Here is a 12,032-nt window from a genome sequence, read left to right as displayed (position 1 = left end):
TTTATAATGTTTTGTGTATATATAGAGTGGATGAAAAATGATCCAATAAAAAAGAGGGTGGATAATAGCCCAGAACTTTTGAATTGATTCTTCCCTAATCCTTCTGTTTCAAAAAGTTGTTTGTTTTGACTTGGGTAATTTAACTTGTCTCTCAATTTGCTGAAATTTTTATTGAATTTTGTATCTGTGCTTTGGAAAATATAGAGAGCTAAGATGAAATGGTTCACATAACTGTCAGGGTGCTTAATTTGAGAAACAAAACAAAAGGTTATATTTTGTTGACTTGGATTTGAACCACAAGGTCACTGAAATAAATTCTGTGATAGGATCTGTTTGACTTTTCAGCTGCTAAAATCCTCTATGCTGAATCATGTACCCAAAAGAGAACTCTTTGTATTGCTGGTTCGTTTTCAGAACCTTTAGAACTGTGTGAAGCAAGCCATGAAATATTACTAATCCCAGCAGTGTTCTGCGTTCTGATTGGCCACTCTTGAACTTTAACGCCACTGTAAAATAATGATACAGTAACAGTTGATCTGATTGCGTGGCTACTGACTAATGGCTGAGTGACGTCAACAGGGTAGGTGAACTGGGCATAGGGAGTATATGTGGATAGGATGGTGATATAAATTTCGTTATGCTACTTAGAATGGTGTGGAGCTTACAGCCTGTGATATAATTTTGCATTGTTTCAGTTAATATTTTCCGACTGTAGTTGGCAGCGGATAACTGAAACCTCAGAGATTGATAGTGTGGATAAGGAGAGAGGGCACTCCATAAAAAACCCTTTTGTGTGGTCACCAGCAGCCTTATCCTTAAGAGACTCCTCACAGTTTTTACTACATGCTTGGTGCTACTATAGAAAAGGGAACACGTTTTAAGAACAAGTACAAATGTCAGAGATTTAAATATTTGTTTTTGTTCACTTGCAGTTAATCAAAAGAGCAAAACAGCTAGAAATCAGTATCCCTAAGACAAAGCTCAACCAATTGATTGGGCATTCAGGATAAACAGTCATTCCTTATTTTATGCATAAATAGAATCTGTAAGATAGCAAAAATAAATAAAACAACCACCGAAAAATAACCCACATTATCTTAAAGACTTCGATTTCGAAAGCTGTATTTTATTTTGTTTTGTTTTGTTTTATTGCATATTTATTTATATGTCATGTGTGTGTGTGTTTGCATTCATGTTTGCTTGTGTGAGCTCAGTAGAGGCCCACGGTTGATGTTGGGTGTCTCCTTCACTGCCTCTCCACTTTATTTAATGAGGCAGAGCCTCCCTAAACTTGCATTTCTGCTAGTCTGCCCAGCCATCTTGCCCCGAGGATCTCCTGTCTCCACTTCCCAGAATATGGGATTCCAAGTGGGCTGCCATACCCACCAAGCCTTTACGTGGCTTTTGGAGATAAAAACTCAGTTTCTCATACTTGCTCAAGAAGCATGTTTACTAAATACCCCACCCCCAGCCCTTCCAAAGGTCTGTTTACAAACAGTTTAATGTAGTCAGTGGTGATGGTGTAACAGTTCTGTAAGGGATGAAACAATCCAGGTATGCACTTATCTCAGGATCTCTGAGTGGAAGGCGGGGTTGGGGTGTTTAGATTTTAAGTTATAGATTTTAGATTATATAGTGAAACCTCTTTTGTAATGATGGAAATGTTTTGTGGTATTTGTGATGTTCCAGTATGATAGCTATTAAGTAAATGTGGCTAATTTGTATTTTAAATGTGGTGAGTTTGATTTCTTTAAAAATCACATTGAGGAATTTTGCCTCTGGATTCTGTATCTACATTAGTATTTTTTATTTAGTATTTTCAGTTTATTATTGGAAGTGATAACTGAGACATATACCTACATAGTGTCAAATGCTGGACTCCGTAAATATGACAGCTAATGTCAAAGAGGAAATCAAGGATATTTGTTGAAGAGCAGCTAGAAACTTTACGTAGGATCATTGCATAATTTAGAGAGCCACAGCAGTGGATTTTGAGTGGGTAAGAGCTTCTAGCACTTTTTGAATATAGCAAGGGTCACTGGGAGTTCATTAACAGGGTAGGATGTAAAGAACTAAGGAGGACTTGTCAGACCCTGCTGACTATGGACAGCTCTGGAGGTTGAAGACCCTGAGCAGGTATGGAAGGTGATTGGTTAGACATGCAGGACATGCGAGAGGCGTGGCCTGGAGGGGCCTGTTAAGCTGTTAAACTGACTTAGCAGAGTTCTGAAACTGGATTTTAGAAGTGCACATGGAAGACTTTTTTTGGGTAGAACTGGTCCATCTGGAGAGAATCTGTAATATTCTGAAGGTTGCACTTTGGAAATCAATCTAACCTGAACTTTCAGAGACATTATTATTGGAATAAGCATTGTTGCTGGAATCTCTTCTGCGTGGCTAGTTAGAACAGGAGAGAGCTTAATGAAAGATGATACTTAAAAGGTCTGTCTGGCCGGGCGGTGGTGGCGCACGCCTTTAATCCCAGCACTCGGGAGGCAGAGCCAGGTGGATCTCTGTGAGTTCGAGGCCAGCCTGGGCTACAGTGCGAGTTCCAGGAAAGGCGCAAAGCTACACAGAGAAACCCTGTCTCAAAAAACCAAAAAAAAAAAAAAAAAAAAAAAAAAAAAAAAGTCTGTCTGATTTCAAAGCATTAGCAAGTTGGAATTGTTAGAATCCTATTAATTCTTAGTGGATTTTTATGATGAGCTGTTTTATCTACTATTTTTTTCCTTTTTATAATCTGGTATTTACTCATTGTTATTTTTACAATGTGTATGTTTATAATGTTCACAATTACTTTTACTAGCAACATTTTTATAATTTATCTTGGATTGATAGACCTTTTCTTGTATGTTCTTTATTTCTGGGGTTCTCATTTTGATAAGACTGCTATGATTTAAGTCTGTGGCATCGAATGACAGTTTCATATGCCTGCAGTCCAGATTGTTCACTTTTTCCTCTACTTGATTTGCTTTTCATGCATGAATTATTGAATAACTCTTTGATATTTCATGCACAGTGATTTAATCTGGAACAAAAACAGGAGTAGGTTCGTGAGCATACATATGGTGTGTGTGTGTGTGTGTGTGTGTGTGTGTGTGTGTGTGTGTGTGTGTGTGTAGTAACTTTTTAGGACTTGCATCTTTTCTCTGGGATTTCTGTTGATGGAGGAGCATCCTATGTGAGAGCCATCTCTGACTGGGGGATACAGGAAAAGAAAGCTATAGGTGTGGTGGCCGCGCACGCCTTTAATCCTAGCACTCGGGAGGCAGAGGCAGGTGGATCTCCTGAGTTCGAGGCCAGCCTGGTCTACAAAGCGAGATCCAGGACAGATAGGGCTGGAAACCTTGTCTTGAAAAACCAAAAGAAAAGAGAAAAGAAAAGGAAAAGAAAAGAAAAGAAAAGAAAAATGGTCAGCACTATGTCCCCGTTACTCATCTGACATGTGGTATGGGCAGAAGAGAGAAGCCCTCCCCGCGCCTCCCACCCATCAATGCCTGAGACAGGTGGAGGAGCTGGCCTTGGGGTCATAAGAGCAGGAGGGCTGACCCTACCCCTCACCAGCTGCAGTACTCGGGAGAGTGGTCCCTGTAGCTCCTCTGGAGAGCACAGTAGAGCTGGTCCTAATGGTGCAGGTGTGGGAGAGACCCTGAGGGCTGGAAGGCAGAAGAACTGGCCGCAACCCTCCATCATTACTGCAAGAGGTGAATTAGCCCAGGGCAATGCTGGAGAGCCCACCCTGGTGGTGAGGACAGGGGAGAACTGGCCAGCAGACCAACCCTACAGCTGCCCAGGCCCAGATCCAGGGTTACGATTTGGCCTGCCCCAACATCCACCCCACCTATGAGCTGCTGGAGCATGTGACCTAAGCCTCAGACCCAAGGCTGCAGGATCTCCACAACACAGGGTAACAACAGGATATCTAGGAAGAGCCCTAGTGAGGGCCCAGCATCCGCAATATAGTAGAAACCAGAGGCCTCGAGCCGGACCAGTGACTCTTTGCAGTGAACACTTGCAAGTAAACATATATGGACAAAGTGGGTTACGGGTGTGACTCACTGTGTCACATTGCAGCTCCCATGATGAGATTTTTAACGGTTTTTTTTTTCCATTTTTAATTTTTTTCCTTTTTTCTCTTAAATTTTGTTTTATTTGGGAGGGGGTGCAGGGGTGGAGGTGGATACAAAGGGACAGGGAAATGAATAGAATCAAGAAACATGATGTAAAAAACACATAGAATAAATAAAAGTGAAAACGAAAGGCAGCTCTAACAATCTACTGGGAAGACATATTTCTATCCTTGTTCCTTTGGACAAAGGAAGTCATGGCCGTGTCTGACATCAAAAGAATGATCAAATTTATTTTATATTTCACCACAGGGAGGGATATGAGATAATGATCTATAGGCTGATTTTGCATTGTATTTTTGGCTCCCTCTATTGACTACTTATGAAGCAGCAGAAGTAAGTTATTTTCTCGTCCAGACAAGCAATCGATAATGTATGTCAGATATACATGGGAGGTTTAAAATAATATTTTGATGGGCAAAATTAACGTTCATTTAAAGAATTTTAGCATTTTGCCCTCCACCAGAAATGTGGGCGTGTGCCTGTTTTCCTACAGACAGTATGCAGTTAAGCGTTTGAGTTTTTACCCAGTCTGGTATGTGAGAAATGGTATCTCACTGTGACTCACATTTGCACTTCACTAGTTGTCTGCGAACCTCAACATCTTTGATATGTGTAAGGCCGGGTTTGCCTTGTGAGTTGTCCGACCTTGCCTTTTGCCCATTGCGTACCCTTGAGTTTTAATATTCTCCCACTGTAGTTCTTCAGATGTTGGAGATACAGAAGTAAAGATGTATCTGTTTCTGTGTGCACACACATCTGCCCTTGTTCCTTTGTGATGTGTACACTGTAACTCCTTATCTAACCGTTTAACATTTATTTGTTTGTTTAGGGTCTGTGGGGGGTGTGCCTCTGTGTCCAGTGGCGCAGAGATGGGTCACCAGGTTTGGAGACAAGTGATTATACCTGCTGAGCTGTCTCATTGGCCCATAGCGAATCTGTTGTGTGGAACATTTAGACAGCCACAAGGACTGCAGTAGGACTAGTTTAAATGGTTGGGTCAGAATAGTGTTAGTCCATCCAGACCCTTTGTTAGGCACTGAAGAGAATTTGGAGAATGAAGCAAATCCACATAGTGGAGGTTATAGTTTAGTGGGAGAGATTAAAAACACAGATGGCAATTTTAAAACTGTAGCAGATGAAGTGGAGATGTAAAGTTTTGTAATTAATAGCAGTGGTTGGCCTTGCTTCTCAGGAAATTTTGGGACAGCTTTAACTTTTCTGCGTTGGCTTTTGGGGACTTCAGACATTACTGCTTATCATCATTTAAACGGTCCATCTGACAGCTGATGTACTGTTAAAAGGAAATACAGTCTAGTGTCGTCAGGGCCAAGTAAGCTTGGACAGTGGGAGAACCACGAAACCTGCATTTTCCAGATTAGTTTAGTTTCAGAACTAATCTTTTGTGGAGAGTGGTTTTAATTTGGATCAGTATAGTTAGTACCTGGCTGCATTTACTATCTTATTTAACTCTGAAAATTTGCACTAGTATTTTAGGGGTTTTCTTGTTGATCATTTGAGATGTTTAGATAAGGTGCTATTTATCACTTCAGTTCATGGAGTCATTGTTACAGGGAGAATAGAGGAGGAGACTCACAGGCCCAGATTTCAGACTGAGGCCAGTAACTCCCTGTTGCTGATGATAAAAAAGCCACATGAAATCTCTTGATAAACAAATGAAAAATAATTAACATTTGATTTAAAATTATGCAGTTTCATATTGTACCATAGAGATGACTGTCTTTATGACCTATAGGGAATTTTTCCTGTGCATATTAATAATATCTTTTCTAGATATTAGTTAATAATGGTAATAACAATAATAATAATGTCTCTCTAAATTAGTGAATTGTATGTCTGGAAGTAAGCTCCTTCCAGCAGTTGTTGGCATTACTCTGAAAGGAAGATGAATTTAATAAGTGTTTTGCTTTGGTTTTCTTAGACACTGGCCAAAAGAAGACCCTAGACAAGAAAGATGGGCGAAGGATGTCTTTTCAGAAGCCTAAAGGAACTATTGAGTATACTGTAAGTGACTTTGGCAAAAGCAATTATCTTTGTCACAGTCTTACTAAAGGCATTTTCTGTTTGCACATGAGCCAAGTATTAATTGCCTCATTTTAAAAATCTGACTTCTTTTGTGTAGCTTTCCTTAATAATAATCCTTTGATTCTTAATTGTATTTTATGACTTGTTTTCCTTACTTTGTTGTATAAAGACAGTTATTCTGGCAAATTAAATTTAATATTGATGGTAATTTAGAGTGAGAGTTCCTATGTTGCAATAATTTTAATAGATTAGGCTTTTAGGAAAATATTTGCCTTTTTAGCAATGTGCTCTTGATTGGGTTTTCTGTGGTGCTAATGTTAGTGCTAATGACAGATGGGACCCTCACGAGCTAAGTTGAGTGCTAAGTTTCCCCAGCTGTGAAAATGGGGTTTTGTTTTGTTTTGTTTTGTTTTTTGGTGGTGGTTCTTGAAACGACCCTAAGATCTCTATGCTGTTTTTTTCTCATTTCTAGTTACTGGCGACAGTTGAAGTGACAAATTAATTTTGGAATGCCATGTTTTGCTTACTTGGTTGGATGTAAACAAGTTTGATTTAGATGGTACTGACCATGTTGTAAAACAAATATATGAATTCATATTAACTTTGTTACTTGGTATTTTTTAACATAACAATTCAGGAGAAAGTAGCAACCTTCAACATAGTTAACATTTCTTCAGTGTTCAGACCTTCCAGGATAGTAGCAACCTTCAACATAGTTAACATTTCTTCAGTGTTCAGACCTTCCAGGATGAGTCTGAACTACTTACCATGAATTCTTGAACAGTATCAAAATTGAGTTATACTTTTTTATATATACTGTACTTACATATACTTATATATACTGTATATATACTTTTTATATACTGTATATTGACTTTTGTCATATGTAGCACAAATCTTAAAAGGTCTTATTAATAAAAAAACACTCAGTGCCAGCTATTGGGGTAAATTCTGAATGATCAGAGAAACAGAACAAGCCACAGCTAACCTCACCTCGCTAATTCCTCAGCTGATCTTGTTTCCTCAGACTGGAAGCCTCTGTGTCCTCATCCATATGGATCTCAGCTGAAATGCTGCTAAAAGCCTAAAAGCTTAACAAATTTAGTTCCTGGTTTTCACGCCTTATATATTTTTCTGTTTCCTGCCATCTCTTCCTGAGATTATGTCACCATGCCTGGTGGTTTTCAGGGTGACCTTAAACTCACAGGGATCCGGATGGATCTCTGCCTCCCAAGTGATAGGATTAAAGGTGTGTGTGCCACCATTTTCTGGCCTCTATGTCTGTCTAATGGCTGTTCTGTTCTCTGACCCCCGGTAAGTTTATTAGGGTGCACAATATATTGGGGGGACACACAATATCGCCACAGTCATATTATTTTCAAAAGGCTAGAAACTACATATTTAGGTAGGTTTAACTTCTGTCAAAAAAAAATGGATTTTAAAGCCCACTACAACCCTAACTTACATGTGTTTGTGCCTGTATGGTTGAGATGAGAAAATGAGTTCAAATAGTAAAAGGCTAAGTAACAAAACTTAGAATATTCTTAAATGTTTACAAAGGCATAAGATTTGAGACCTGACGTCTATCATTGTGCTATAAAAATGTACATGATACAGTTTTTGATGTTCATGAACTATAAGATTTTGTTGGTTTTGAATTTAGAAATTTGTCATCCTTGAAATGTAATAAAACATTTGAAGCAAAATTAAAGTAAGAACCATTTATTGTGGAGTGAGGGCAGGCCATGAAAACCTGAAAAAAAATGTCCTTTCCTTATGACTGACTCTTTAAAAGCTCATATATTGACCAGCAATCATAAAACATCTTAACAGGTCTTATTTATTTATTTTTTTTATTATACATGTCAAATTATAAAATGCAAGAAATGTGAAAGTCAAAGCTAGATATTGTTATTTTATAGTATTTTTTATAATCTTTAAAATACTTACATAAAGTCTAACAAATCTTCATATAACATGACTTTGTATTGACTGCTGTATTTATTTCTATGTATTTCTCTTATGATAAAACTTCTGTACCACAATGTACTCTTCAAGTTTCTTTTCCTTTAAAATACTTATGCTCCAAACTTGGTATAACTGTCTGTAACTGTAGTCCCAGCTCTCTGGAGGCTTTGGCAAAGCAGGATTGTCTGAACCCAAGAGTTCCAGGAATTTTGCAAAGCAGTTTAAAAAATATATGCTATCTAGCTTAAATATATTTACAATACTACCTTATGTATCATAAAGTTAATTATTACATTTTAGGTAGCCTAAAAGTTAAAATCAAGTCACACACACACACACACACACACACACACACGCACACGCACACGCACACGCACACACAGTTTTAATTGTAAAGTCATTTTTAGTGGAAATTAAAGTGGGCCATAAGAATGGTATACATGCAGACTGTCCGGGAACGGTTAACTCCGTTGGAAAAGCACCAGCCTTGCGAATGTGGGGATCTTATTTCAGATCCCTAGGACCCATGTAGAAAGGCAGGCCACAGTGTGTGCCTGTAACTCAGCAGAGGGAAGATGGAAACAGGCAGACCCCGGGAACTCGGCCTTCAGCCAGAGTAGATTAGTCAGCTTGAACATCAACAAGAGACTGTCTTAAAATATAAGATGTAAAACATTCAAAGAAGACACTGGTCATTGATCTATGTCCTCTACACATTCATGTACACGTATGTACAGACAGACATACACATGTGTGTACAGACTCTATATGCACATTCAGAATGTTATACATTATCATTTTTTCATAATTTACTATACCTTTCTACTGAAATACTTTCCAGTTATTAAATCCATTGGCTTTTTCTTTTTGCTGCTGCTTATTATTTCATCCTTCCGACTTTTACATTTTTCTGTCCTTTATTTATTTCTATTAAAGTTTCAAGTGACCTGCGAAATAATCAGCTTCGTTATGGAATTGTTGTGCATGTATGTCATTATATTCTTTGTTCTAATTGGTTTCCTTTCCCCAGGCACCCCTATCCTCTTCTGGCTAGTTCCTTCCTTCCTCCAAATAGTACCCCCGTGCATTCTATTTACCCTCTTTCCCCCTCTCCTTAGGATCCCTTTCGCTGCTCTAACATGACCTTTCTGGTTTCCTGACCATTGGCACAGATTTTTTTTTCCTGTTCCTACCTTCCCAGATGCTTGCATTTTCTGCTGTCACTTCCTGTTTTGGAAATTGCAGCTCCTCTCCTCGATCCTTTTGTGATACTGAATTTTCTTTCTGTTTCTAACATGTGTCTGATGGGGTATGTGCAATGAGGTAAGTTAACTCAGACCCCTGAGCTGGAGTTACAGACCTCTGTGAGCAGTCTGACTTGGGCTGGGAATCCAATCTGGCCCCGTGTTGAGCAGTACAAGCTCTTAACCACTGAGGTGGTTCTGTCTCAGGTATTTTAATGCTTCGTAAAGTGAACATGCTTTAAAGATTTTAGTGTGTGTTTGGAAACTGCTCGAGTTGTTGGCCAGCGTGGACTGTAGTAAAGCACACGTTTTACCATGCTCTCTGTCTTAGTGGGTTGGGATCATTGTAGAATGTGATATTTCTAGAGCATTTTCTCAGAAATTATGGTTTATGAATCAAACATAAGATTGTTTCCAAGATCTATTAACATTACATAATCACTCAATCTTATAATTTATTCTGTTTTAACAGGTGAAAGTAATCTATTTCTCCTTTTAAACAGGTTGAATCAAGGGATTCTTTGAATAGCATAGCCCTGAAATTTGATACCACACCCAACGAGCTTGTTCAGTTAAATAAGTTATTCTCCAGAGCAGTCGTGACTGGGCAGGTATTGGTTTTATTTAAATGTATTGATGTTTAAAAACACTGGGGAAAACATATTTATTTTTACATAGTTAACAGTGTAGAAAATATGAGAATTTTTTGTGTTCTGGAACAAATCCTATTGGCCAGACAAAAGTACAAATCACATCTATTAATTCCCTTCTTAAAACAACTGAAAATAATTGTAAGTTATGTTTCAAATATAATTAAGAACTTTTAAAAAACACTTAAAAATCTCAAGTGAATTGACAGCATTCCAATATTTTTAAAGGTAAGCTATCCTTCAATTTCTAACTTGCTTTCTGGAAACAAGTTAACAAATTAGAAACAAGCAAAGTTAACAAAACAAGAAACAAATCTTTCAGAAATAGTCTAGCCTGTACTAGGGGGTTTTGTTTCTATTGTTAAGTTTGTGACCCTTAGAAAATGTTCTATGTAAATACAGCACTCTAACAACTTTCCTCATCTGTGATGATGACTGTGTTGATACATCACTGTGGAACCAGTCACACAGTCAGGTTTAGTGTATTGCTGCTCTCTTGCTAGTGTTAGCACTGCTGGAGTGGACACTTGTCTATTTTATACATATTCCACAGCATACTTTCCTACATATAAAATTGTTGGGTCAAGGAAATATGTACAGTTAATTCCTCTAGTAATTCAAGTTGCCTTTAAGATGACCACATGCACTAATAGTTTGTTTCTATGCTATGTCAAAGGCTTGTTTTAATAACCATTTCTAAATTAATTTCTTAAATTAATTTTAAAGTATTTATTTTTAGTTTTTCATACTTAGTACAACATATGATATATTGTTCTACTCTTATAACATGAATTTTTTTTTATTGCCAAAGGTCACTATCAAATAATACTCACTTATAGAGCATTATTTGGCCACTAGTATTTGTTTTCTGAGTCTGTATATGGACGTTTTCTTACAGGTTTTATACGTTCCTGATCCCGAGTGCGTCTCCAGTGTTGAGAGCTCTCCATCTCTAAGCCCAGTAAGTCCTCTGTCGCCAACATCGTCCGAGGCTGAATTTGATAAAGTCACTGTGAGTATCCTGCTTTCAACCATTTGTATGTAGAATTTACGTAGTGTACACGTTACTCATCCTGCGTGGTTTTTATCCTACTTGACTGTGCTGAAAGTGATTATAGATCCTTTTATTTTGTTAATGTGCTGATCTTCAATTGCTACCCTTGGTGGTAATGGTCCAAGACAGTCATCATTTCTATCTCATAAATACCATAAGAAATTTAATTTTTCAGGGACTTACACCTAACAAAAATGAGATAAGATCATGTCCACTTTGCATATTTATTTTCTGGAATCTGTATTTGTGTGTGTACACACATGCACACGTATATGATACATGCATACTAGTACTTGGAATTCTTCAAATTGGATTCATTTTCAATGCACTGACTCTGAGGAATAAGAATTTATCATCCTCCCTATTCCTTTCAGGATTAATAGAGTCAGTTAATTTATTCAGCATGTGTAAGGAGAAAATGTTCTAGGTAAGCTAGATTTGCAAATGAGTTTTAAGAAATCAAGTTTTATTAAAGTCTCTCCAATAAGAATTTTTCCTATATTAACTAATAGTGATCATAATTTTCTGTTTTTGTTTTGCCTTTTGGTTACTTATTAAAGAATCTTTTTTTGCTGGGCGGCAATGGCACATGCCTTTAATCTCAGCACTTGGGAGGCAGAGTCAGGCGGATCTCTGAGTTCGAGTTCAGCCTGGTCTGAGAGCAAGAGCCAGGACAGGCACCAAAACTACACTACACAGAGAAACCCTGTCTCGAAAAACCAAAAAAAAAAAAAAAAAAAAAAAGAATCTTTGGGTGACTTAGAGTCTTTGGGAAGCTGGTTGGTGTTGGCCTTAGAAGACATCTTTTTATTTTCTGCCCCAGTTTACACTCAGAATTTGTTTCAAATGTCAAACTAATAACCAAACACAAATTGTGTATTAATTTGCCTCACAATTACTTAAGCTCTAGTTTTCCACTTTTAGTTTCTTAGTATTCTAGTTC

The 12,032-nt window shown here is 37.8% G+C and overlaps 1 protein-coding gene across 16 annotated transcripts in view; it reads left to right on the top strand.

Annotated features, from left to right (window-relative positions):
- Oxr1 (oxidation resistance 1) overlaps positions 1-12,032 on the top strand; it is a 414,716-nt gene that overhangs the window by 350,016 nt on the left and 52,668 nt on the right. For all 16 annotated transcript variants that reach the window (XM_015997419.3, XM_006978718.4, XM_042264638.2 and 13 more), the window contains 3 exons: positions 6,070-6,152; positions 9,889-9,996; positions 10,934-11,047. In XM_015997419.3, the coding sequence (XP_015852905.1) occupies positions 6,070-6,152; positions 9,889-9,996; positions 10,934-11,047 (305 nt within the window). The remainder of the gene's footprint in view (positions 1-6,069; positions 6,153-9,888; positions 9,997-10,933; positions 11,048-12,032) is intronic.

This window comes from Peromyscus maniculatus, chromosome 20 (genome assembly GCF_049852395.1).
Source record: "Peromyscus maniculatus bairdii isolate BWxNUB_F1_BW_parent chromosome 20, HU_Pman_BW_mat_3.1, whole genome shotgun sequence".
NCBI lineage: Eukaryota > Metazoa > Chordata > Mammalia > Rodentia > Cricetidae > Peromyscus > Peromyscus maniculatus.
Note: the sequence above shows the minus strand (reverse complement) of the source record. Positions and strands in the feature narration are given on the sequence as shown.